This window comes from Nematocida ausubeli (assembly GCF_000738915.1).
Source record: "Nematocida ausubeli strain ERTm6 chromosome Unknown supercont2.1, whole genome shotgun sequence".
Taxonomy (NCBI): domain Eukaryota; kingdom Fungi; phylum Microsporidia; genus Nematocida; species Nematocida ausubeli.
In genome coordinates, this window is record NW_026515634.1 from 328988 (window position 1) to 352929 (window position 23942).

General features: G+C 41.0%; 13 protein-coding genes and 1 non-coding gene across 14 annotated transcripts; 8 read left to right on the top strand and 6 right to left on the bottom strand.

Annotated features, from left to right (window-relative positions):
- Positions 1 to 1508: 1508 nt before the first annotated feature.
- On the bottom strand, positions 1509 to 4250 carry NESG_00214 (uncharacterized protein; the record flags this gene model as incomplete). The annotated part of the gene is made up of 1 exon (XM_053047869.1): positions 1509 to 4250. One exon carries the CDS (start codon positions 4248 to 4250, stop codon positions 1509 to 1511), a length of 2742 nt encoding a protein of 913 aa, XP_052905694.1.
- A 1215-nt stretch (positions 4251 to 5465) lies between these two features.
- Positions 5466 to 5801, bottom strand: NESG_00215 (uncharacterized protein; the record flags this gene model as incomplete). The annotated part of the gene is made up of 1 exon (XM_053047870.1): positions 5466 to 5801. One exon carries the CDS (start codon positions 5799 to 5801, stop codon positions 5466 to 5468), a length of 336 nt encoding a protein of 111 aa, XP_052905695.1.
- A 1106-nt stretch (positions 5802 to 6907) lies between these two features.
- Positions 6908 to 7318, bottom strand: NESG_00216 (uncharacterized protein; the record flags this gene model as incomplete). Its single annotated transcript, XM_053047871.1, has 1 exon — positions 6908 to 7318. The coding sequence occupies one exon, from the start codon at positions 7316 to 7318 to the stop codon at positions 6908 to 6910; it is 411 nt and encodes a 136-aa protein (XP_052905696.1).
- A 133-nt stretch (positions 7319 to 7451) lies between these two features.
- On the top strand, positions 7452 to 8357 carry NESG_00217 (serine/threonine-protein phosphatase PP1-beta; the record flags this gene model as incomplete). Its single annotated transcript, XM_053047872.1, has 1 exon — positions 7452 to 8357. The coding sequence occupies one exon, from the start codon at positions 7452 to 7454 to the stop codon at positions 8355 to 8357; it is 906 nt and encodes a 301-aa protein (XP_052905697.1).
- Positions 8358 to 8765: 408 nt separating this feature from the next.
- NESG_00218 (uncharacterized protein) lies at positions 8766 to 10556 on the bottom strand (the record flags this gene model as incomplete). Its single annotated transcript, XM_053047873.1, has 1 exon — positions 8766 to 10556. The coding sequence occupies one exon, from the start codon at positions 10554 to 10556 to the stop codon at positions 8766 to 8768; it is 1791 nt and encodes a 596-aa protein (XP_052905698.1).
- Positions 10557 to 10786: 230 nt separating this feature from the next.
- On the bottom strand, positions 10787 to 12292 carry NESG_00219 (prolyl-tRNA synthetase; the record flags this gene model as incomplete). The annotated part of the gene is made up of 1 exon (XM_053047874.1): positions 10787 to 12292. One exon carries the CDS (start codon positions 12290 to 12292, stop codon positions 10787 to 10789), a length of 1506 nt encoding a protein of 501 aa, XP_052905699.1.
- Positions 12293 to 12386: 94 nt separating this feature from the next.
- NESG_00220 (uncharacterized protein) lies at positions 12387 to 12875 on the top strand (the record flags this gene model as incomplete). The annotated part of the gene is made up of 1 exon (XM_053047875.1): positions 12387 to 12875. One exon carries the CDS (start codon positions 12387 to 12389, stop codon positions 12873 to 12875), a length of 489 nt encoding a protein of 162 aa, XP_052905700.1.
- A 460-nt stretch (positions 12876 to 13335) lies between these two features.
- NESG_00221 (uncharacterized protein) lies at positions 13336 to 14043 on the top strand (the record flags this gene model as incomplete). The annotated part of the gene is made up of 1 exon (XM_053047876.1): positions 13336 to 14043. One exon carries the CDS (start codon positions 13336 to 13338, stop codon positions 14041 to 14043), a length of 708 nt encoding a protein of 235 aa, XP_052905701.1.
- A 41-nt stretch (positions 14044 to 14084) lies between these two features.
- On the top strand, positions 14085 to 15806 carry NESG_00222 (uncharacterized protein; the record flags this gene model as incomplete). Its single annotated transcript, XM_053047877.1, has 1 exon — positions 14085 to 15806. One exon carries the CDS (start codon positions 14085 to 14087, stop codon positions 15804 to 15806), a length of 1722 nt encoding a protein of 573 aa, XP_052905702.1.
- Positions 15807 to 15983: 177 nt separating this feature from the next.
- On the bottom strand, positions 15984 to 19397 carry NESG_00223 (DNA-directed RNA polymerase II subunit RPB2; the record flags this gene model as incomplete). The annotated part of the gene is made up of 1 exon (XM_053047878.1): positions 15984 to 19397. The coding sequence occupies one exon, from the start codon at positions 19395 to 19397 to the stop codon at positions 15984 to 15986; it is 3414 nt and encodes a 1137-aa protein (XP_052905703.1).
- A 155-nt stretch (positions 19398 to 19552) lies between these two features.
- On the top strand, positions 19553 to 20101 carry NESG_00224 (uncharacterized protein; the record flags this gene model as incomplete). Its single annotated transcript, XM_053047879.1, has 1 exon — positions 19553 to 20101. The coding sequence occupies one exon, from the start codon at positions 19553 to 19555 to the stop codon at positions 20099 to 20101; it is 549 nt and encodes a 182-aa protein (XP_052905704.1).
- An 892-nt stretch (positions 20102 to 20993) lies between these two features.
- Positions 20994 to 21065, top strand: NESG_00225. Its single transcript has one exon. It is a non-coding gene; the product is annotated as a tRNA-Met (tRNA).
- Positions 21066 to 21090: 25 nt separating this feature from the next.
- NESG_00226 (uncharacterized protein) lies at positions 21091 to 22209 on the top strand (the record flags this gene model as incomplete). The annotated part of the gene is made up of 1 exon (XM_053047880.1): positions 21091 to 22209. The coding sequence occupies one exon, from the start codon at positions 21091 to 21093 to the stop codon at positions 22207 to 22209; it is 1119 nt and encodes a 372-aa protein (XP_052905705.1).
- Positions 22210 to 22438: 229 nt separating this feature from the next.
- Positions 22439 to 23380, top strand: NESG_00227 (uncharacterized protein; the record flags this gene model as incomplete). The annotated part of the gene is made up of 1 exon (XM_053047881.1): positions 22439 to 23380. The coding sequence occupies one exon, from the start codon at positions 22439 to 22441 to the stop codon at positions 23378 to 23380; it is 942 nt and encodes a 313-aa protein (XP_052905706.1).
- Between the last annotated feature and the right edge of the window lie 562 nt (positions 23381 to 23942).

Below are 23942 nucleotides of genomic sequence, written 5' to 3' on the forward strand. Positions count from 1 at the left end.
TTTATACTATATCTTTGTGCAGTCTAGCTTTCTTACCTCTAGGCCTGCTTTTCTTGAGTGCTTTTCTTTCCTAAAAAGCGCTCTACCCCATCTTATATCTTCTATTCTACTGCACTGTGCTTTTCTTAGTTGCTTTCTGTTAGTCTATACAAAATGTGATCTATTGTTTTTTTGTGATCAAGTTGATGCGTTATTGCTTAGTAACCCTGTAAATAAATATATATTGTTGGGACATAGACTCAGTATATACACAATAAAATAAACAGATATTTTGGTAAATTTCAGTATGGGTTATCGGTGCTTTGTATTTTTCATACTCTTGAATTTTTGACTACTATAACCCTGGTAATAACATCACCTGTGTCCAATTCAGTAAATATAATATATTATACAAAAAGGATTATTATGGATATTTTGCTAGATAGAACAGAAGATATTCTACATTTAAGCATAGCACACATACACACTCTCTTTCAAAGCATATGCATGTGGTTTTCTATTACAATATAAATAGATATTATATAATCTTTGGTTGCAATGTTATTTGCATGTATAAAGTCTTTGCATTATTATGCTTTTCTTGTTTGATCCGCTGTATAATCCAGATACAAGATAAATGTGAGCACGACTTGTCAATACTAATAGGCATGGATGCTATGTAAGACTTTCAAAAATATTTTTGTGCCGAAGTATTCTAGTTCTTTAAAAATCCTATATATAGGAAGTATATACTTTATTTAAGAAAGTATTTGTGTGGTATTAATAAAGAAGCAAAAGTATACTATTGCACATAGAATATAGGGCTATCTAAGGTCTCCGCTTCATTATGCTAATATATTCTGCTTTGGCATATCATATTGTCTATTTTCTTGTATTTTGATGTGCTCTCTTTCTAAAGTCATTTGATGTAGTGTATGCCAAGAGTATTGTAGAGCTTTATATTATTTTTCTGCACTGGGCCCTTTTTCGGAAAAATAAACTCTTCTACACTACACACACAAATATTTAGCAGAAGGCTTTATTTCTTGTAAAAAAAAGCGAAAGCACAGGAAAATCAAACAAGTGACACATTTCAAAGACCCATCTGATTGTCAATTACACAAGGAGAAAAACAAGACATAAAACAAATGCTTTGCAAGAAGCACCCAACGAACGCAGAATAAAATGTAGCATAATATTAGAATGCTATTGGGATATTTACTAATATGCACACTGCGATAGAGCAATAGTATCAAAATACTCTGGCTAGATATGAATAATCATGGCGGACCCACTTTGTTACCAGTATTTATGTTAATATACCATAATTCACTAGTAATTCAAGAAAAGACCTCTTTATGATTGTAATGCATGTGTACATTCCATTTTATGGCTTATGCGTGCTTGAAAAATAGAAAGTTCTGAAAACACCAAGGTATAGTATCTAAATTTTATTTTAAGGATGTGCATGCTCCATCTAAATAACATGAATAGCCAGAATCGCTAGGATTCACCATTTCATATCCATGCTAGATTTCGACTATATTTCCATATAAGCCTTCATCATTTTCCGTTCTAAAATATGACACCAATGTATCATAGTTTTCTATACTTCTTCTGTCATTCTTTGAGCAGAAAAGAGTTTTATTTTCTTGTAAAAAACTTACACAATTTTTGAACTCTTCATCAGATATCTCAAGAGTTTTAAACCCATTCACATTCAGCATATGATCAAATAATATAAAGCTGTAGACTGTCTTAATAAACTTTGGCGGGAAGTCACGGCCAGTTCTGCACATGTGGATAAACCATAATATGTATACAAAGTTAATATTTTTCTCTTCGTTAGGGCTTTTAGTTTCTTCAAGAGTCGATTGAATTTTCACTAAGTTATTTGCTACCCTAGCAGGCGCCAAATGATCAAATGCAGGCTTTGAGGCTATGAAATATATCAGTAGATAATGCATTTCACTGCTAGTATGCATAGTTGCTTTAAGATAGTTGCATATAGCTTTAGTTGTAGTGGATGCTGGCCACGATAGTAGTGTATTATAAAAATTAAGACTTGCCATGTTAATGCAATTAATTTCTTTTTTAGAAAGATGCTCATAAGGCTTAAATCCAAGTTTTGGATAGTATTTCTGCCATTTTGCATGAACAGGGAAGTATCGCATCATATTATACCGAGTCGTAGCGTCATTGAGCGGAACACTTCCCAAAATGTTTGCAGTGAAGAGTATTGCAGGATTGGTTGGGCCTAGCTCGAAGTCTATAGTAAATACTATAAAGCGCTCTATAATATAGGTCTTGAAGTCAGTGCTGGAAAGCTTTCCTAACAAGAATATTTTATGTATGTTGGTAGACTTAGTGCTTAGCATTGTATCTATACTATTCATAAGATCCACTAAAAGGATGTAGCTTTTGGTTTTTAAAGCATTTAATTCAGCAGCAATGTACTGATTTGTAATATACCCTATATAACTGTCCATACTAGCATAAGTATTTCTTACTTCTTCATACACTCTTTCTAGATGCGCGGAATCACCCCGTGAAAGTAGAAGAAGAGCAAGAGTGGTATGCCCGTTTTCTACTTCTAAAGAAATTCCATTTTTGGCATTATTAAAAGTATACGTAATTTTAATTTCGGCCAGAAGATCAGCTTTGTCATTTGACCTCTGCCCAAGAACCATCTGATCGCACTCTACTTCCACATTCTTGTTCTGCGACAAGGATTTAATAATTGATTCTATCTCGTTCATAATATAAAACTCCTGTATAGTATCTAATTTTCCATCCATGCAGGCATTCTCTATATATTCAACTAACTTCAGTATGTCTTTCTTTTGTCCTGTTATTTCTGAAATAGTAAGAAATATATTTACAACCCCAGAGAGAAGTTCATTCCTGTTACACACATAGTCAATCTTGTCATTCTCTAAGCAAGCAACAACCGTACTCCACCTTTTGTGCATTTCAAAGTCCGTGGTTTCTGTTGGCTTAGGATAGTCTTCAAAGAACTTTTTTAGCTCATCACTTATTTCCTTTCCCATGTGGTTGACTTCATATTTTCCCGTCTCTGGATTATATGCCATGCAGCAGAATAATCCAAGAAGAGCTGATTCTACGCAGTTGCTATAGTATAGAGATCGATCCTGCACAAATCCAGATTTGTCCTCCTTACATTGCGGTATTCTAGTAAACTGCGGCAGCTGACTAGAGTTATAAAAAGGAAATCTAGCTTCTTCATTCGTGGCCTTCACAAGGTTACAGAATGATTCAATGTACTTTATATTTTCACTAAGTGCATCTTTCGCTAGGAAAAGCTCATCAAATATTCTGCCCTTTTTACCCTTCTTCTTCGTCTGCTCTGAATTCTCCTTTTCAACTACTTGATCAATCAGTAATTCATGCACTGCATTCACAAAGTCCATGTAGTCCTCTGCTGTGTCAATAAACTCGTATATGTATGTCTGTATAAGAAAACCTGCGCTATTAAGAAACAAACCGTTCTCAAATTCTTCTCTGGTAGTTGGCATTGCAAATTGGCGCCCTCTCTTTAGCAGCGGATTGTCTCTGCACCTTATGTAGAAGTTGACAATTTCAGCAGTCTCGCCTTGGTAGACACTGTTACTTTGCTTATTTGTAGATGAATCAATGCTAGCTGTGTACATTTCCACATTTATAAACTCTTTCTCTTCGCATGCCTTACTTTTTATAACAAGCTTCTTTTTCTTTTCTGTATGGTCTACATTTATTTTAACATCAACGCCCTCTGAAAGAAGCAGCAGACCTGCAAGAATGTACTTAGCATCCTTCTTAACATGATCTGCTCTTAGGAAGTTTGTAAGTGAATTTGGCCTGCCTGTCTCAATGGAAAGACTTCCATCTACTGACGGAAACATCTTTATGAGCTGTGCATGATACGTGCTAAGATACTTTCCTGTAGGACTTTCTGTGTCTAGTTCTTTGTATATCTTATCATTTACTGGTGTTCTTATAAAGCTGTACTCTTGTGTGCTTGTGCTGGGTGTTTCTTTTTTAGACAACTTATAGTCAGTTTCTATCTCAAAGGAATAAAAACGTTTGTTATACATATACCCATTCCGAATGCCAATATATCCATGCAGCAGATTCAAAGGCCCCTCTGGGTTAATAATTACATCCTGCGCTGGACCAAAAAAAGCTTCCTGTGTTTTCTTTATATCTTTCACAGATATTCTTGTAATTATACTCTGTACCATCATTAGATTTAGAATTAACCTGCTGATCATTTTTCGTAAATCAAAAAAATATTTCTTTCTTAACTGTTTTAATTCATTTTTCTTCATTATTCTTTACATCCACTACTTCTGTTTATAAATAGATCATTTTGGCAGTCCTCCTATAGGTCAACTATGTGTATAAGTGTCTAATGGGAAAAGAGCGCTTTGTGTTTTAACTGGCTCAATTGATTTATCCAATATACACAATCAAATAACCAGTGATCATCTTTAAGACACTCTCCTGTATAATATATTGGTGAATAGAAGGCATTGTTGCTAGTACTTGTTGGTTTTACTTGTCTTGATGGCAAAAACCTTCTCTTTGGGCTAGTAATATAGATTTGGGTTGGTTATTGCCTTCCGGATTTTGACTGTAGGCCAACACGCTACAAGGGGCTCTACTTGTTTATGTGTTGTATTTGTGGTAATGGCATGAAGTGTCATATTTAGACTAACTGCCAAAGCTTACGTGTTTGTGTGTAAAATACTGATTGGCGGTTGTCACTAGAAACTATATATAGACTATGAGAAATAAATTATATCCAGGTTTAGTATGACCAAGTCTAATAATTTACATTAGTCAGTATAATGTTCCCAAGAAGGGGAAATATTCTAGCCAGGAAATAGTAGTCTAGAATAGATGGAGCTGTTGTCTAGAAAGTTTTACTCATGCATTGTCATGGATGCTTAGGTTCACAGCGGCAGTTTGCTATTGTACTTGGGTTGTTCTTCTCTTTTAATATTTTCATATAATTATATAGTGCTTTTTTGATCGTTAGATTTTCCCGAATTATTTTTCAGATTATATTAGAGACAGGTGGTCTTGTATTTGAAAGGTCAGAGTCTTACCTCGAGAATATTTGAATTCTATCAAGTTGATTAAATTTTCAATATGAGCATTTTTCAGCTTATTGTTATCCAAAGAGAAAGATATAGACACCCATAGTGTAGTAAAAGACAGCCTGCTCTAGAAATAGTAGCGTAATATAAATAAAATCTTTATTTGTGAGAATATTTCAGCCTATTGTTCTATTTTTAACGCTTTAGGCTTTTTTCTTCTTCTCTCTGCAAAGCATGTATTTTTAGGCATGTATAATGAATATATGTTTAGAATGGCTTCTTGCAGCTGTTCGATTTTATATGTTTTTCTACTTTTGAAAGTTTCAAAAAGAGCGTTGGTTCTGCTGCAATAATTTATTGCATTCAAAGAGTATAAATACCATTTTATGAGGATGGTCCTGCCCCTTTACTTCCTATGCTTGGCCCTGCTTTTGGGAATAGGCTTTCATAGGATGGAGGAACATCAAGTATATCTATCTCACTGTAGGAGGGTACTGGAATAGGTTCTGTGGTTATAGGTGTGCTAAGGGGAGTATCCGTTCTATTATTGAATTCTAGAGATACTTCTGCAGTGCACGTACCCCTTTCTTTAAGATACATATAAATCGCGTACCCAATTAATAGAAACATAATTGCTACATATATATAAATCGCATCCAAACCCGATATCTCCCCATTTGAACTACTAGCACCTATATTATATGGGTTAATCGAAGACATTAGTTATCGATGCAAAAATATTTTTATTTAACATACGTATAATTTCACTGATAAAACTTATGCTGCCCATTCTAATAGAAAAAAGTATGCTATATTTATAGAGACTTGTATTAAATGAACCATGTACACAGGGTAGAGAAGTATTTGGCAGTAAAATGCTGCAATAATATCCCAGATTGTTTAAAGAATATTATATTTCTTTATATGCTTTTTACTCTGCTATGTTTAGAAATGCGTTTTCTATGTATAATAAGTCTAGAAATCAAATAGATTAAAATTTTGGCACCAATACTTTGCAGCATAATATTAACCACAAAGAAAAATATAGGAATACATGCAGTGCTAGAGGATTTCTTGGCGGGACTTTGCTTGTTTTGCGCATCTACAATCAAGTGATCCGACAAATGGAATATACTGTTACTTCCTCAAGTTATCCAATATGATTTTACTTATATGGCATTACTTTGGTAGAACTCTCTCTGAAGACTATAATAGATGGCAAGAAATAAATTATATCTAGTTTAGTATGAAGGATTCTAACCCTTCAGAAGAGAAAATATGCTAGAATAAATAATTTTCTTAAACAAAATACTATATTGTAGACCAGTTTCTTTATGTTAAAACACTGACTACTATACACACATCAAGCAAGCCATTTTTGGAGTTATTCTCCATAATTCTATTTATTTAAATATTTAGACTGCAGCAGAATATGTATACGCATACTATGCTATGAAAATGCAAGTTACCCTCTTATATGGGCAGATTGTGCCCTTTGGATAGTTTTCGCACCGAAATTTCTAAGCGCCGACTTTAGTATCTGTTCTTGTAGAAGCAAAATTATCTGCCGCACGAAAGAAATGTCTCCATGCTGTTTTCAATAGCATTATAGCTTTGTATGCCTGCCTAAGTCCATATGCATGCAGAGATGGAATGGGCAGAGCTTTTCTTTTTTGCATGTCTTGCAAAATATAAAGAAGAGAACAGCGCATGCTTTCACATTGGCATACACAGCTGTCTATTGGAAGAAGCCTTTGCTAGTTTATGTCTTGCTAGTGTGTAATGTAGGCTTTATTATATGTTTATGATATACAAATAACTGCGCACTACTCTATGCCCTTCTTTGAAATGTAGTCTTCAACTGCTGCTTTGATTGCCTCTTCTGCTAAAAGCGAACAGTGCAGCTTAACAGGCGGCAGAGAGAGCTCCTTTGCTATTTCTGTATTCTTAATATTCATTGCGTCATATATTGATTTCCCCTTTATCATCTCAGAGGCTAAACTACTTGATGCAATTGCAGACCCACAGCCAAACGTTTTAATCTTCACATCTTCAATTATGTCGTCCTTCACTTTAATCTGAAGCCTCATTACATCCCCGCACGCAGGAGCGCCCACCAGACCGGTACCCACACCAGCCACGGTTTTTGCGAATGTTCCAACATTTCTTGGGTTTGCGTAGTGCTCTAAAACCTTCTCGTGGTAGCTTCTAGTAATCTCGTTAATAAGTGCTAGCATTCACCAAGTAATAAAAATAATTCTGTTTTTTCTTGCAGAGCTTGCAGAGCAGTCTGCTGGAAGGACCCAGAAAAATGTCTTCCCTTGCAGCATATTAGAAGAGAATTTCTTTCACTTTTTTATTTTCTTAGTGATGGCAATTAATGCACCAAGCATCGATAAAATTATAGAACAGCTACTTAAGGTGCGCAGTTCTAAAGCATCTGCGCCAAGGGTAAATCTCTCAGAGTCGGAAATCAAGTTTCTGTGCAGTAAAGCAAGAGAAGTTTTCATGTCGCAGCCTATGCTTCTGGAGATAGAGGCGCCCATTAAGATATGCGGTGATATACACGGGCAGTATTCAGACCTGCTGAGGATATTTGAGTGCGGAGGCCCTCCCCCAGAGAGCAACTATCTTTTTCTTGGGGACTATGTGGACAGAGGAAGGCAGAGCCTGGAAACAATCTGCCTTCTCCTTGCATACAAGGTCAAGTATCCAGACAACTTCTTTTTGCTCCGAGGGAACCACGAGTGTGCCAGCATAAACAGAATATATGGGTTCTACGAAGAGTGCAAGGACAGGTACACATACAAAATATGGAAAAAATTCACTGAAACATTTAACTGCATGCCTGTAGCAGCTCTTGTAGATGAAAAGATATTTTGCATGCATGGCGGCCTTTCTCCTGACCTCCAGTCCTTCAATCAGATCCGGTCTATACATCGTCCTACAGACATCCCAGACAGCGGGCTGCTCTGTGATCTTCTTTGGAGCGATCCGGACAAAGACACCCACAAGTGGGGAGACAATGACAGAGGGGTGAGCTTTACCTTTGGCACAAGAGTTGTAAAAGAGTTCCTAGACAAGCATAATTTAGACCTCATATGCCGAGCCCACCAGGTTGTAGAGGACGGCTATGAATTTTTTGCAGACAAAAGGCTTGTTACTATATTTTCTGCCCCAAACTACTGTGGGGAGTTTGATAACTCAGGCGCTATTATGGAGGTAGATGAAAACCTAGTCTGCAGCTTTAGAGTTCTTAAACCGCTTGATGGTTAGAAGATAGCTAGCAGCCCACGTTCGTTCATGTTTATTCCAAATAAAATAACTGTGCGCGCGCATCTAGGAATCTTTCTGTTTATGAACATCTTGGCAGCACACGATCTCGCTGAGGGAGAGCACGGGGTACTGATGACTGCACTAGATTTCTTGCACTGCGCGCGTGTTCATATAAGGAGTCAAGCCGATCCTTAAATAAGATGAAAATATCACATAGCCAGGCTGCTGCGTGCAGAGTGTTTATTCAGATGGTCTACCAGGTGTAATAAATAGAAAATTATACAATTAGAAAACTTAGTAGAATATCTCTTTATGAATTCTGCTCTGCCTATCTTTATATCAGCTCTTTTTCAAAGAACTCCTGGATGGCGCAGAGTTGCAGGCTTCTGCAGCCCCAATATTATCGCTTTATTGCGGCACCTGTTTCTTCTTTTTGTTCAGCTTCTTTAAAAGAGCTTCTTTTTTCTGAATTTTCATAATACCGCCTGGAACAACCTGCCCCTTTGACATCTGCTCTTCTATCTTTTCAATTTCCTCAAGCTCCTTCCTAATCGAGGCCATGCGATTTTCCTTTGCCTTGGCAGTATCTTTTATTATATGAGGGGCGGCCCATTCTTTTGCCTCCTTCTGCTCGCTCTTCCGAAGACATGGCGGTACGTACTCATCTGCCTTCTTTATCTGTATTTTGGCAGGAAGGTTTTCAAGTGGGCGGAATGCGAGCATTTTCCCTGCAAACATGCAGCTCTTCAGCTCCTTGAATCGCACCTCTGTGCTTTTCTGCGAGTAGTAGTCATAAAGCGCCACTTTATTATCTATTGACATTTTGTTCGTTATTCCAACTAGATAGTATCTCCCCTCTGGAGACCAATCAATCACCGAACACCCAAGCTCCTCGTTTATGGAAAGCATCGCTTCAGATGGATACTCTGAAATCTCCATGTTTCCAGGAAGATTGTTCATCCCTGCCATGCACACAATGTTCTCTTGCTTGTTGAAAAACATCTTGTTCCTAACCCCTTCCTTCAGGTTCTTTATCTTTTCTGTCTTGGAATTGAATATTCCTATCTTACTAGGGCTGTTGTCATAGCACACTGCAAACTCGCTTTTCTTTAAAAAGGCTAGGTCAGTTATCGGATTGGATATGCTTGATACATTCTTTACAGTCCCCTGGGCTGTATCTATATAGTATAGCGCCTTTGTATCGTAGTACGTTCCGTTTGTAGTGTTGAGTGAGCACAGACAAAGCATCCTCTCCTCTTTATGTTTTATGTCCTGCGTAAGCACTGCAGATATCATATTCAGAACCAGCTGTTTTTTAACCTTCTCTCCATTAGACAGTCTAATTATCTCAATTTCCCCAGCAGATGCCCGATACACACGCACAGTTACTAAGAACTTCTGTGTCATAGAGAAAACAAGCGGTGCCGGTATCTTTATCTCTTGGATTTCTCTCTTCTCAGCGATGGAGTACACTTTCAAGAAGCGTGGCTTAGCCTTGTTTACAATGGCTGTGCGCATTCCCTCTTTCTTCTGTATCTTTAGAGTAACTGGCTCTTTCTTTCCGCTCTGTGCTGGCTTTGCTCCCTTTGTTGGCTTTGCAGGGTCTTTTTCTGCAGATGATTCGCCCGCGGGCTCTGCTGCGCTCGCTTTATTGTGCGAGGCCTGATCTGTAGAGAGAGGAGCATTCTGCTTATCTAAGGCCTTTGCTAGCTCAGCGCCTTCTAATCTAGCCTCCTTCTCATGGGATGCTGCAGTATTTGACGGGTTTGCATTGGAACCTATGCTTTTTTTACCTGCTGTCTCTTCCTCTGTTGGCAGAAGCACTTCCTTTTTCTCTGGCATCTCTTCTACTTCCTGCGAATATACAAGAAACTCTTCTCCATGCATGGCAGACTTTACTCTTTCTGCCGAGTAAAGGACTTTATCCTTTCGGACAAAATACATCTTGTCTTCCTTGGTTATCACGCTTGCAGTACTGCCAACAAGGCTCTCTATACTTCTAATATTGGGTATGGAGTGTCTGTGCTGTTCTTTTGTGGTGGCGCTCTGTATAACTAGCTCAGACGCTGTGGTGTAAGCAACCCACTCCTGCCCAAGCTTGCAGTGCACGCACGGCACAGTCTCTGCCTTCTCGTTAAAAGTATCCAAACATATTCCTTTGTCACTAAAGGACAAAACTTGGCTAGTTGTTTTGGACATATAAAAAAATATTTGAGCTGGTTTTATCCGTATCCTGGCGTATGGGCAGAAAATTAAATACAGCGAAAAGACAGCAGACACTGTCTACCTGGCAGTGCCTGTTATGCGCGCGCAGAAGACATATCATAATATAAGCACAATAAGTTGATAGAGCATTCACCGTTAAATATGATTTTATTAGCAACAACGTAAGATCATGACAAGTAGCAATGCACCACTTCACTGTCTACCTAGTATGATCTACCAAAAAGACCAACGCAGGTGGCCTCTGATGGGCAGACGCTGCACGCACCAGATGGCTTGTTCTCGGAGAAGGGAATGCACAGGGACTTTGCACCTGCTGCTGCAACAACATTGTTCTTATCTCTCTCTTCTGTCATCTTCTTGATTGCGTCTTCGCACTCTACTGACCCACACCACACCATGGTGCACATCTTTCCGCCACGGAGTGCTGCATTTAGATCCTCCATTGTAGACCCCTTTAGCATGGAAGTCTCTTGAAGAAGCTTTGCGTTGTGGTACATTGTCTCGTGGATTGCATCCAGCTCCTCCTGCACTGCCTTCTCAATGTTTTCAAGTGGCACGCTCTTCTTTGTCTTATCCATGCGCCATGCGAAGCACACTTGATTGTTTGCCAGGTCCTTGGGCCCGATCTCAATACGAAGAGGAACTCCTCTTACCTCCCAGTGGTTAAACTTGTGTCCTGGCGTGACATTTAGAGCCAAGTCTGCCTGAGCACGCACGCCCTGTGCGTTAAGTGCTTTTTCAATTCTGGATGCCTCATCAAGGATCTTTTGCTTTTCCTCCTCTGGCGTGTTCTTAGACAGCCCGCAGGGAACGATAACGACCTGTGTAGATGCAACCTTTGGGGGAAGCACAAGGCCTCGGTTGTCTGAGTGCACTAGAATGGCCACACCAATGCTTCTGGTGCTAAGCCCCCATGAGTTCTGGAAAACAGGCATAAAGCATCCTGGAGCCTTTGGATCTTCCACTGTTACATTAAACATGGTGGAGAAGTTTGTTCCAAGAGAATGCGACGTGGCTGCCTGGATTCCCTTTCCTGTGTGTGGAATAAAGACCTCTACAGTTGTGGTGAAGTCAGCGCCAGCGAAGGTTTCTTTCTTACTCTTCATTCCCTTTATGACAGGAACTGCAAGAAGCTCTCTGTACACACTCTCATAGAAGCCAAGAATCTCAAACACCTCTTTGTCCGCCTCCTCACGAGTCAGATGGGCTGTGTGCCCCTCCTGCCATAGAAACTCTCTTCCCCGGATAAAAGGCATGGTCTGTGTGGTTTCCCATCGCAGCACATTGCACCACTGGTTGAGCTTGAGGGGCAGGTCTCTGTAGCTCTGTATCCACTTGGAGAAGTATGGATACATAATTGTCTCTGACGTGGGTCTGATTGCCACTGGGTTCTCCAAAGGCTTTCCACCACATTCTGTGATCCATGCCACTTCAGGCGCAAAGTTTTCCAAATGATCTTTTTCTTTCTCCAGCACTGCTTTTGACACAAGCATGGGGAAGTATGCCTCCTTGACGCCCAGACCATCGATTTTGCCTGTGAAGTAGTTTTTTATTGTGTTCCATATAAAAAACCCATTTGGTCTGAGAACGTAGCATCCGTTTATATCATGATATTCCAGTATTTCGCTTTTTGTCACGGTCTCTTTGTACCACTTTGGAAAGTCGCTTTCGCGCGTTGCCTCAATAGAAAATTTCTGGGTTTTTGACATGGGGAATACAATTTTTTACACTTAATAAGAAAACCCAAGTGCGCATGCCCACAAATATAATTAGTAAAATTTGCTATAATTAACTTAGAGCACGATGGCATCTGAAAGCGGGGCAGTTTTAATAACTCCTTTTGAAGCTGTTATGAACAAAGACACCGGGCATGGCGAGATTGTGCTTAGAAATGTGACGAAAAGCAGCTATGCGTTCAAAATTAAAACAACACATCCGACAAGCTACAAAGTTAGGCCAACCATTGGCATTATAGAGGGAGGGAAATCGCAGATTATCGTGATAGAAATCATTGATCCGCACATTGAGCAGGATCTGAGTACCCACAAGTTTCTCTTCCAGTTTGCAGAAATGGCGCAGGAGCTTAAAACCGAAAGTCTTCGGCAGATCTTTCTACTGAAGGGAGTAAAGATAATAGAGCAGCGCGTAAGCATCAGGTATTCCAGTCCGCTTGTTAACCAAGAGATATCCGATAGCAAGGCACAGGAAGAAAGCCTGTTTGTGGTTGCTGCAAGTGTGTTTATTATATATAGTACGCTTGTGCTTTTTAGAAATCTTCTGTTTGGTATTTAAATTTTGTCTCCATATCCCCAAGAATGAAAAGTCTTCACTAGCTGCTGCAAAAGGTATACTTTATATTAAGCGTATTCAATGAAAATAAAACAAGATATATAAGACATATCCATATTCAAGCGCATGTTCCAATGTATATACTCTATTCATACTAAGAAAGAAAAGCACTTCCTTTTCTAGAATAACTTTCTTCTATGTATTCGAAGTACTGCTGGCTATTAAAGAATCTTGCAGACACATATACTTTAAAATACAAATTCAAGGCATGCAGTGCACAAGCATTCACAGGTTTTGATTTATGGCTCAAAGAATATTAGGCAAGCCAAAATTAAAGAGCGTGCATACTCCACAGCTGCAAACTCAACAAAGCCCGCAGTTCTTCTAAACAGCCAATAGAATGCAGTTTATTTTGACAAGTAAAAATGATTATACTTAAGTACAGAAGTAGGAGTGCAAAATAATGGAAGAAAAAAAAGAACAGGACACAATATATGGAATCCCAGTCAAGGACTACATAAACAGTGAAGTACCAATTTTAGAAGAAAAGACAGAAGAGAAGACAGAAAAAAAGACTGCAATCCAGGAAAGCATAGAAAAGATACAAAAAGAGCAGGCAGCAGTGGAGCACAAGATGCAGGAGATATATGGCACGGTTGTAAAGAAGTTCGCCAGTTTAGGGATAGACGTGCATAGGTGCACTAAGCTAGATATCCAGGGTGCTGATATGGTGCAGGAGGTGGAGAGCTTAAAGGAATTTCATGCTGTAAAAGAAAGCAATGCAAGGGCACTTCTGAGGCTGAAAACCAGCAAAACATCTGAGAAGCTTCTAAAGGTCGCAGAAGGAATAGATGAAGTATGCATCTCTCTAAAGAGCTGGGCTGAGAGAGTTAAAGCATCTGTAGATGACATAGAAAAGGTCATCCAAGCAAGAACAACAATAAGCGAACTGCTTGCTGGTGAATACATTGCAGACCGGTATAGGGCATTTGCAGACAGAACAGAGCCACTTACAGAAATGCTTGAAAGTGCAAAGGCAGTAGTTGAAGCAAATGCAAACATCTACACAGAAAAAGAAAAAGAAGAGATGCTCTTCTCTGAAAGCTTTATAACAATGACAACAAAAGAAGAAAAGGCTTTTATGCATCTGATCCTCCAACTTAAGAATTAATTAAATATATATTTAGCATGTGATGACATCAAAAAAATTTTATGGGTTTAATTATAAAGAACGGTGTGAAAGCCATTTCGGATGGCAGGGTTCTAGAAGCCATTGTATGGCTGATTTTCATGCCTCTGACCATTATTATTGAGGTGCTTATAGTTCAGTTTTCTCTAAATCTGATGCAGGCGTTCAGGAGAATAAGGCAAGTGGCTAGATTTAGAAAAATCACAGTAAAGACCAATGAAACTTTTAATGACCCAAAGAATGCATACAACAATCTGACTAAGGCATTAGAAAAGATAATAAGCAATATTTATGCTGCAGTGAAAGCACATGCTCCAGTTTTAGACATTTTTAGTAACCAAGGAGGAGATAAAGACTCTAACAGAGAAAATAATACTAAAGACTCTAACAAAGAAAATGAAAAAAAGAAGACGGCAAAGTCTTACAGTAGAAAAGAAAAAAAAAGAGGAAGCCGCGTAAAAGCAGTAATCATTGCTGGATTAGAGGTGCTTGAGAGCATATATGGAAAACTAATAGATAAGCTACTGAGCCTAGTAGGCAAAGCAATAATATACTGCATATGTGGAGTTTTGGTCATGCTAGTTATAACAGTAAACGTACTTATGTACTTTATAAAATATGCGTTTAACATAATGCGAAGCATGCTAGAGAAAATTCCTTTTGTAGGCGATTTTATAAAGGAGATTCCTAAGCCTTCATATATGTTTCAAAATATTGCAGATGAATTGTCGAGTATTATTTACCCAGATGAAGACAACTGTATTTATCAAATGCAAAAGAATGTTATAGAATCTCATAAAACTAAAAAGGAATCACTAAGCAAAATAATGACATCATATGTAGACCTGTGCATTCTTATCACAGCAAACATTTTCTGCATTTTAATTCGAACAATTGGGGAGATTGGAACCGTCATATGCGATGGAAACAACTACACCGTCTTCACAGCTGGAATTTTGTCAATTCTAGCAGGAGTGTGTGTACTTGCATCCCCAAGCATTGTAAACCCACAGGATTACTCAATGCTTGCGCAGACAAAGCCGCTGTGGGTCTTCGCAGAAAAAATGTGCCTGTTGCAAGGTTTGTTCTTCGCATCGTGCACAGTGGGCGCTGTACTGTATTGCATATCACTCCTCAAGAACAAGGATATGACTGAGCAGAGTGTAAGAAGAAACGCAAAGAGTGAGAGAGACGAGTTCAAGTTTGTGGTCCTCAACATGCTTGCTGTGGTCTGTGCGTTCTTTGCCTGCGGTGCACTTGGGAACGTCCTCATAGCAGGACCTGCTGATATGTTTAGCACCTTGCCAGGTCTCTTTGTATATGCAATGATCATAGGAGCTGTGATAGACATAAAAAACATACTTTACAAGGTATCTATAAGCCAAGTAAAACAGCTGAAGGGGATTCTTGTATCTGTGCTTGTGGCTGCAATGTACTACGCATCAGTCACATCTTCCATTCAGCTAGTTCCATGCATTCTTCTTGCAGTAGCTTTGTGCGTGTGTGCTCTGCCTGTTCCCAAGAATAAGGATGATATTTTGCCGTTTAACAACAAAAAGATGCGGATACAGCAGGTATCGTACCTTGTTGTGCGCCTAGTTATCATAGGAGCACTGATCATGGTTGCAGAGCCCAGTGTGGCCACTGTTGTATTCAGGCCCTTTTTATACGCAAACCTTTTAGTAAAATGGGCATACAATGGCTTGATTGCCACAGGCGCTTTCTATGTCTTTGAGAAAGTATAGAAAACAGAGATAGAGGCATTAAATCCTGCCATACTCTGCAAGTAATAAAGATCTGTCCATTCATATGTTTATTTTTTCTATGGATAAATATGCAAAGGTCTGCCATAGTAATGCAGGCGTGTACTCCTGCTGCGCGCTATTCAAAAATATGCAGTTGTGTGTAAGGGCATATCTGTGTTATATCTTCTTCCAGGTCTCCAGCCGCATCTGCACAGATATGCACATTGTCATCATTTCCTGCACTAGGAGCTTGAATGCGTACGGCATATAGACCATGCTGACATTTGTTCGGGTTCCGCACAGCTGGCACAGGTAGAGGCCTCGGTCCTTATTCCCTGCGCAGAAAAGCCCGCAGTCATTGCAGATAAACACCTCAAACTTGTCGCTCACATCGCACAGCCGCTCCTTAAGGAACATTGCAGCTCCGTGCGAGATCATGCAGTCCCTCTCCATTTCTCCAAACCGAAGACCTCCATCTCTGCTTCTTCCCTCCACAGGCTGCCGTGTCAGAATCTGCACAGGCCCGTGGGCACGTGCGTGTATCTTGTCTGCCACCATGTGCTTCAGCCTCTGGTAGTATGTGGGCCCAATGAATATCTGGCTGCGCATTTTCCGTCCAGTAAATCCAGAGTACATCACTTCAAATCCTCGCTTTTGGTATCCGTGCTTCTGCAGCTCCTCGCTGATCTCTTCCACGCTCAGACCTGTAAACGGCGTTGCGTCTCCTTCCTTGCCCGTCATGCAGCTCACCTTTCCTAGAAGACACTCCACCAGATGCCCGATCGTCATTCTGCTAGGAATAGCGTGCGGGTTTATGATAATATCTGGAGTGATCCCGTCTGCAGTGAAGGGCATGTCCTCTGGCGAAAGCATAATTCCAATTGTTCCCTTCTGCCCGTGCCTTGATGCAAACTTGTCTCCCATCTGCGGGGTTCGGGCAGACCGCACCCGGATTCTTGCATATCTGTACCCATCCTTTGTGGTGAGAATAACCCTGTCAACCACTCCGCTTTCTGTTCCACGCATCGTAGTGCTTGCATCTTTGTATCCATCTGGCGTGCTTACTGCTTTTCCAATAAGAACATCCTCTCCAGAGACACGTGTTCCAGGAGGAACAAGCCCATCTATATCAAGCTTCTCGTAGTTTGCGTTCTTCATTCTCTGCACAGACCTTCTGTCTGGCTTCATAAAGCACTCTTGCTCCTCTGGCTTGGTTCTGCTCTCCATATCGCTGTATGTTCTATAGAAGAAGCTCCTGAAAAGTCCCCTGTCCACAGCACCGCGGTTCATCACCACACTGTCTTCCTGGTTGTACCCGCTGTAACAGGCAATGGCCACCATTGCATTCTGTCCGGAGGGAAGCTCTCGGAACTGCAGGAAGTTCATGCTCTGCGTTATCACTAGAGGCTTCTGCGGGTAGCACAGCACATTGGACAGAGAGTCCATTCGCATGAGGAAGTTAGTGGCGTACATCCCCATGGCCTGCTTACCCATAGCACTCTGGTAGGTATTTCTAGGCGACTGGTTGTGATCAGGGAAGGGAACCACAGAGGCGCACACACCCAGCATGGTGGCTGGCTGTATCTCACAGTGGGTGTACATGATCTCTGTGTTTCTGAGGTCGCTTGTTTTAACTGCAATCATGGCCGTTTCCTCCTCCTCCACATCAAGAAACTCAACACATCCGTCTGCCATCAGCTCGTCCCATGTGAATGCCCGGTGCCTGTTCGCCTCAAGGAAGTGCTCTATTCTAAGCACCCCTTTCTCAACGATAAAAAGAGGCCTGCATGCTCTTCCTCCGTCTGTGTTGATTCTGATCTCCTTTTCCCGCAGATCTCGCACAATGCCTATTTCAGACGAAAGCTCCCCAGAGCGGCGGAGGTACTTCAGGGTTCCTATCAGATCATCTGGCGAGCGGTGCACACCAACCCACGATCCATTGACAAGAACTTTTGTTGCGCCTGCAATTGCAGTGGGGCTTACTTCCTCAAGCCCTTCAAGCCCGCACTCCTCAAGCAGCTCAACCACAATTGAAGAATTGCTTCCCACTGAGATGTGCGACATGAGCGCAAAGTTCTTCACAAGCCCACAGGCCTGTCCTTCTGGTGTTTCAGCCGGGCAGACCATCCCCCAGTGGCTGGAGTGCAGCTGTCTTGGCTTGGCAAGCTTTCCATCTCTTCCAATTGGCGTGTTGACCCTTCTCAGATGGGACAGCGTGGATATGTAGTTATACCGGTTCAGCACCTGTGCCACTCCAGCCCGCGCCTGCATGCTCTTTGACTGCTCGCCCCAGTTTCCTGTTGCAAGCGAGTATCTTAGGCCGTTTGTGAGAGTTGATGTGCGCAGGCCCACTATAAGGTTGAGGTCTTTGTTCCCATCTATGCATCTCTGCATGTACTTTGCCAGCTCATTGCTCATCTTCTTGAAAAGCATCCGGAACAGTCCTGCCATCAGCGGCCCTGCAAGATCAAGCCTCTTTCTCCCGTAGTGGTCTCTATCCTCCTCAGACCGCCTCCCAAGCGCCACCATCAGCAGCTTATTGATTGTGTATCCGAGCAGATACGCCTTCTTTGTCTCGCAGAACTCCTTGGTTCCTACGTGCGGCAGGAACTCTCTCTGGAACAGATCCTTTGCAAACTTTATTCTCTTCTCCTTGCTGAACCCAGCTGGCGCAACTCTCTTCCCAATGTAGTCCAGCGCAACTCCCTGGTCCTGGATCACAAATGCCTCCTCAATGCTGGGCCGGAGCATGCTGAGCATTTCTGTGTCTGAAAAGTCATAGCATATGTGCTCAAGAATCTCCTTGTCTGACACAAACCCAAGTGCCCGGAAAATAACAACAACCGGCACATCCTGCTTAGCATGCGGCAGCAAAGCACGGAGGAAGTATCCTCCGCCCGAGGCATTATCTGAAGACCGTGCAACAAGCCGAATCGTAAGAGAAGATGGCAGGCGAAGCCCGTGATCAGGCACAGATCGCATCTCTGCAGTGTACAGATATGGTGAAGGAGGGGCCTTCTTAAAGATATACACCAGATTTGACGCCATCCTTTCGTGTGCAATTAGCACCTTCTCAGATCCATTTACAATAAAGTATCCTCCTTGGTCGTACGTGCACTCTTCTATTCTGTTCATGTCCTTGTCGTCCGTGTTGCTGTACACGCAGTACAGAGACCGCAGCATGATTGGGATTGAGCCGATGGGCATTCTTTTGTACGTTCTGCTCTCCACCTCCTCGTCTCCAATGTGCTCCGTCTTCACTATGTCTATGTACAGAGAGGCTGAGTATGTAAGACTTCTGACACGCGCGTCGTTTGGGAACATAGGCGATGTTCTTCCGTCTGGCTCTGTGATAGTGGGCGGCTTGCTCACATATATCTGCTTAAACTCTATAGTGTACTTCCTTGCCTTCTCCTCCTCGCCTGTTGGGCTGTGCGCCATCAGAACAATTTTGGAGTTTTCGTCAACTACCTCCTGCATCGTGCTTTGAATAAACTCGTTGAATGAGTCCAGCTGCTGCCGCACCAACCCCTTATCCTTAAAAAATGCTGAAACCACCTTCCAGCAGTCCTCCTGTGTTAGTTTGCTCATTCTTAAAAATTAATTTGCAATAATCTTACTTATAGACGCGGCATATCAAACAGATGGAAAACAGAAGACGCCCTGGCTTGGCACAGCACAGAAGTGATTTATTGCACTGATATTCCTGCAGTGCTGCCTCTTTGAAATATATAAGCTATTTATGGATGCAAAAAATATTTGTGAAAATGCCCGAGAACACGCTCTTTCATGTGTTCAGCATACCGAGAGAGACATTTACCAATGACCTTCTCAAAAAAAGCTACCACAGCCTTATCAAGCAGGTCCATCCAGACAAGACGGCCACACACAGCACAGCAGCAGATGCCGCGCAGTTTATCAACAAAGCATACAAAGTGCTCAGTAACGACTATACTCGAAGTATTTACGAGTATTCACTTGACAATGCAAAAAATCTCGTTGAAAGAGAAATGCCGCACGGCATAACCACACACTTCTCAACTGTCATGGACCTAGAGAAGGAAAGAGTTGGATGCAATAAGGGCCTAGTCAGTGCAGAGTTTCTTGATAGCATACTTAGCCTGGAAGACCAAATTGACTCCGCAGACAGCAGCACACTAGACAGCCTCCAGCAGCATATTATGAAGGAAATCCAGACGTGCAAGGAAAACAAAAAAAAGGCCACGTGGCTTGCCAGGTGGAGATACTACAATAGACTGCTGGACATCATCCTGCACAAAAGAATGATTGAATAGAGAAGGATAGAAGGGTTCTTAAGGAAGACCCGTGCAGCTACCGCAGTGAAAGAAGCACACAACAGTAAATATTACCGCATACTGACTTTTTTATAAACAGCACATGCTGCCATCTTAAATAAGTATTGATTATTTTAGTCATCCAAATTTTTTATTTCTGAATTAATTGAGCCCTTTCTGCTTCTATGGAAAGGCAAAGATGCAGAGAGACAGAAAACTGCAAAATATACATACACTTTGAGAGTTAATATATAAAGGTACACAAATGGCATATAACCAAAATTAAAAATAACCTTGCTTCTAATGCACCTTACCACTGCATTTGCATAGTCTGTATTAAAGTGCATTAATTTAATATTGAAATTGCTAGTATTGTTAAGTTGCACTGGATCTATATGATTATGTGCATATAATTAATTCCTGCAGAAATGATTCTGTAGTCCTAGGCAGTATTATATGTACAGTGCTTCCACTGTAGAAGACAGCATATCTTTCCATGCATATTTCGCATTTTAATGTATATACATATAAATTACCATTTGCATGCCTTTTTAGTAGTACTTTAGAATATTTCCACTAGAAGAAATATTTATTTTTCAAGAAATTATTTAAACAGAAGCTTCTGTATGCATGATAAGAGGAATATTTATTTTGCGATTTTTCATTTTTTGTGTTCTTGGATTATTAGATGTATCAGATGAGATGCACCCAGTGCCTGCATACGCCTTACACGGCTCCTTGGAGGGCAGATTTGTGCGGTGGGTGCATGCACTCAAAGAAGACGCAGGCTGCTGGCTGGTTGGTCGTACAGGCCCTGTGCATGATTTATTTGTGGGTGTCCTTAGGACCTAGTTTCCATAGTAGTGGGAAAATAAGTCGACCACAGTTAGTAAGCACTGTGGCGCAATGGCAGCGCGCTGGGCTCATAACCCAGAGGTTGTAAGTTCGAGCCTTACCGGTGCTATTTTTTTTTGCGTTTATTTCAGCCCATGCACATATTTGTTTCGTTTCCAGTCGATGAGCATGCCAATGAAGAGTTTCTTCTGCTGAATGTCCGGAAGGGTCTTGGATCCTTGGGGAAAGACTGCGATCTGCTGACCTTCCCTAAGATGGAAAGTGACTCAATTGACTGTCTCTTTGACTCGGAGGAGAGGATTGTCGCAATTGAGAATCTCCTGGAGGACATAATTAGAAAGTATAGCGTGTCCTACCATGCGCTGACAGGAAGAATCCTTGTTGACAGCATTGTGCTTGGAAAGTCCTTTGACCACTTTCTTAAGTCCTTCCAGTGGGACTGCGTGAAATACCCTCTCACCCTCAAAACCCCAGAGCTTCTCTCTATAATAGAGAGTGAAATGATGGAGGCCATGGAGGCTCTGAAAGAGAAGGAAAAAATGTATGCAGAAGAAAAGAAGCAGCATGCCCAGAAGACAACGGCAAAACCAAGAATGCATGATGTAGACATAGATGAGCTAGAGCACATGAGCACCAGTGAGGAGGCATGTGCATCTTTCTTTAAGAAGTACTACATTGGCGTATACGATAGATTAAGAGACAGAGACATAGAAATACTGTCCAGCATAAACGGGCTGTTCATAGAGTCTGGGAAGCTTGTCCAAACATGCGAAGACGGCGAGATATACGAGTCACTCGGGCGGTGCGACTGCGAGGAGGAAATCACGCGCAGTTTGGAGGCCAATGGCTACATTTCCAGAAAGTCCAAGCTTACGAAAGAGCAGTACATGCACCAAAAAGAAGAAAGAAAGGAAAGCGCAGTTCATCTAAAAGAGACAGAGTGCGAGTATGAAAGGCTCATACTTGGCCGCCTTCCTTCTTTGTACACGCTGTTTATCCATATCAAGCACCTAAGCCTGTATATTGAGTCTGTGCTCAGATACGGCCTGCCCTGCACCTTCTGCTTTTTCACACTTGAGAGCAAGCACGGCGGCAAGATGATACAAAAATGGAAGAAGCTGGCGGCCACTTGGAAATATTCCAAAAGAATGGCCGTAGTGGAGAAAACATCTATTTCAGAAGGAAATGAGGCTTTGCATGACTTTGTTTACAAAATGATTGGAGACTTCAATCTAGAAGAGATTAAAGAATAAAGATTATTTCTAGCCCAATCTACCAGTATATTCAATGATAGCGCAGATTGATAGCCATCCAATGCGTCTTTGCGCTTACTGCATTATTCTAGATGCCTGCAATTGGCGCATCTCGTGTATTTTTAGTGGCTGTTTGGGAAGACGGACTGCAATGATTCGTCTGTTGTGAAACAATCTTAGCCCAATCCCTGCGGATTGAATAAATAGAAAATGAAACACTATTCAGGTAATGAATAAAACACTGTACGGCATATTAGTTCTGCAGTTGGGGAGATGCAAAACACTCACTGATATGGTGAGGAAAAGAAAGGTGCCAGCACCAGATCATTCTGAAACAGAGAACGCAAGCGGAAATAGGCAGAGTGCCCAGGTCGAAGAAAAAGAGGAGGATGCATTCTGCCGCATATGCTACTCGCATGAAAACCCGCTGGGCCTGCTGAATGACCTAATCAGCCCATGCGGCTGTAAGGGGACCATCAAGTATGTCCACAGGTACTGCCTGCGCGTATGGCGGTTTAAAGGGAAGCAGGTGAAAGACATCAAGATATGCGAGCAGTGCTTCTGTGAGTATTCAGTGGATGATGAGAAGCAAGTGGGCAGGGCAGTCGTGACTGTGTCAACAGTTGCAGTTATGATCTCTCTTCTCATTCTCACAAGCATGTTTATCACGTCGACTGCAGACACTGCTAGGTTCATTCTAAACGACATCTACACATACATGCATGGCAACTCAAGAATGATTTCTTTTGATAGGCCTATCATTATATGCAACATGGACTCAGTGGTTGCCATGAAAAACAACCAGAACCCGCTGCGCACCTCTTTTGTTCTCCAGAAAATAGAAAGCTCTGCAGATCCAAACATAGACCACTTCGCAAGCATCAAAAAGAAGTACATCTACAACCTAAAGAATATACACCTACTGGACATAGAAAAGGGAGACTCTTTTATGTCAGTGGCCATCATGAGCATGATTTACACAATTGCCTGCGAAGACAATCCTGTGCTGTTCATTAACTTCGCTCTTTCTTTCTGGAGAATCATCGCATTTGACACCTTTTTTGACTGGTTCCTATATGGGATGATCTGTCTGTATATATACTCCCAGATGTTTGAGAAAATTTATAAGCTCATCGATAATTACTGCATGTATGTTATCAACGTATGCTAATATGTGCTTGGCCCAGAAGTAAAATAAATACTGTGAGCTCTGCTTCTTGTAAACTATTTAAACAAAATTTAAATCTTTAAGCTCTTTCTACCAATATAAATAGAGGATGAATCTTTCCCTTGAAATATTAGGCTTAGTAGTAGTAGACTTTTTGTCAAATTTATTTTTTGTTCTCTATTTATAGACCTTCTACAAGATAATATTAAAATTATATAGAAAGCCTTCAGAAGAATATATTTATGGTCTTATATGGAGATGATTAATTATTAGCTTAAGAACGAATAAAAAATCAAAAGTGTTAAGCCATATTGACTAGTGCATAAGCAAGCATAGTTTCTTGTAGTAGTTGCTGTACAGCCAGAAACACTGGAAAGGAATAACTAATATCATTCTAGATTTCTAGCCTGGGAGGAGAGTTTTATCTCCTAATGAAAGATAAAACTAGCATTAAGAATGCATACTGCTCTATATACTTTCATCTGACTCTGTGCTTTAATGTAAACGGAAAATCACACAGGCCTGAGAACCACCTGTACCATATAATTAAATAAAATGTGCTTTG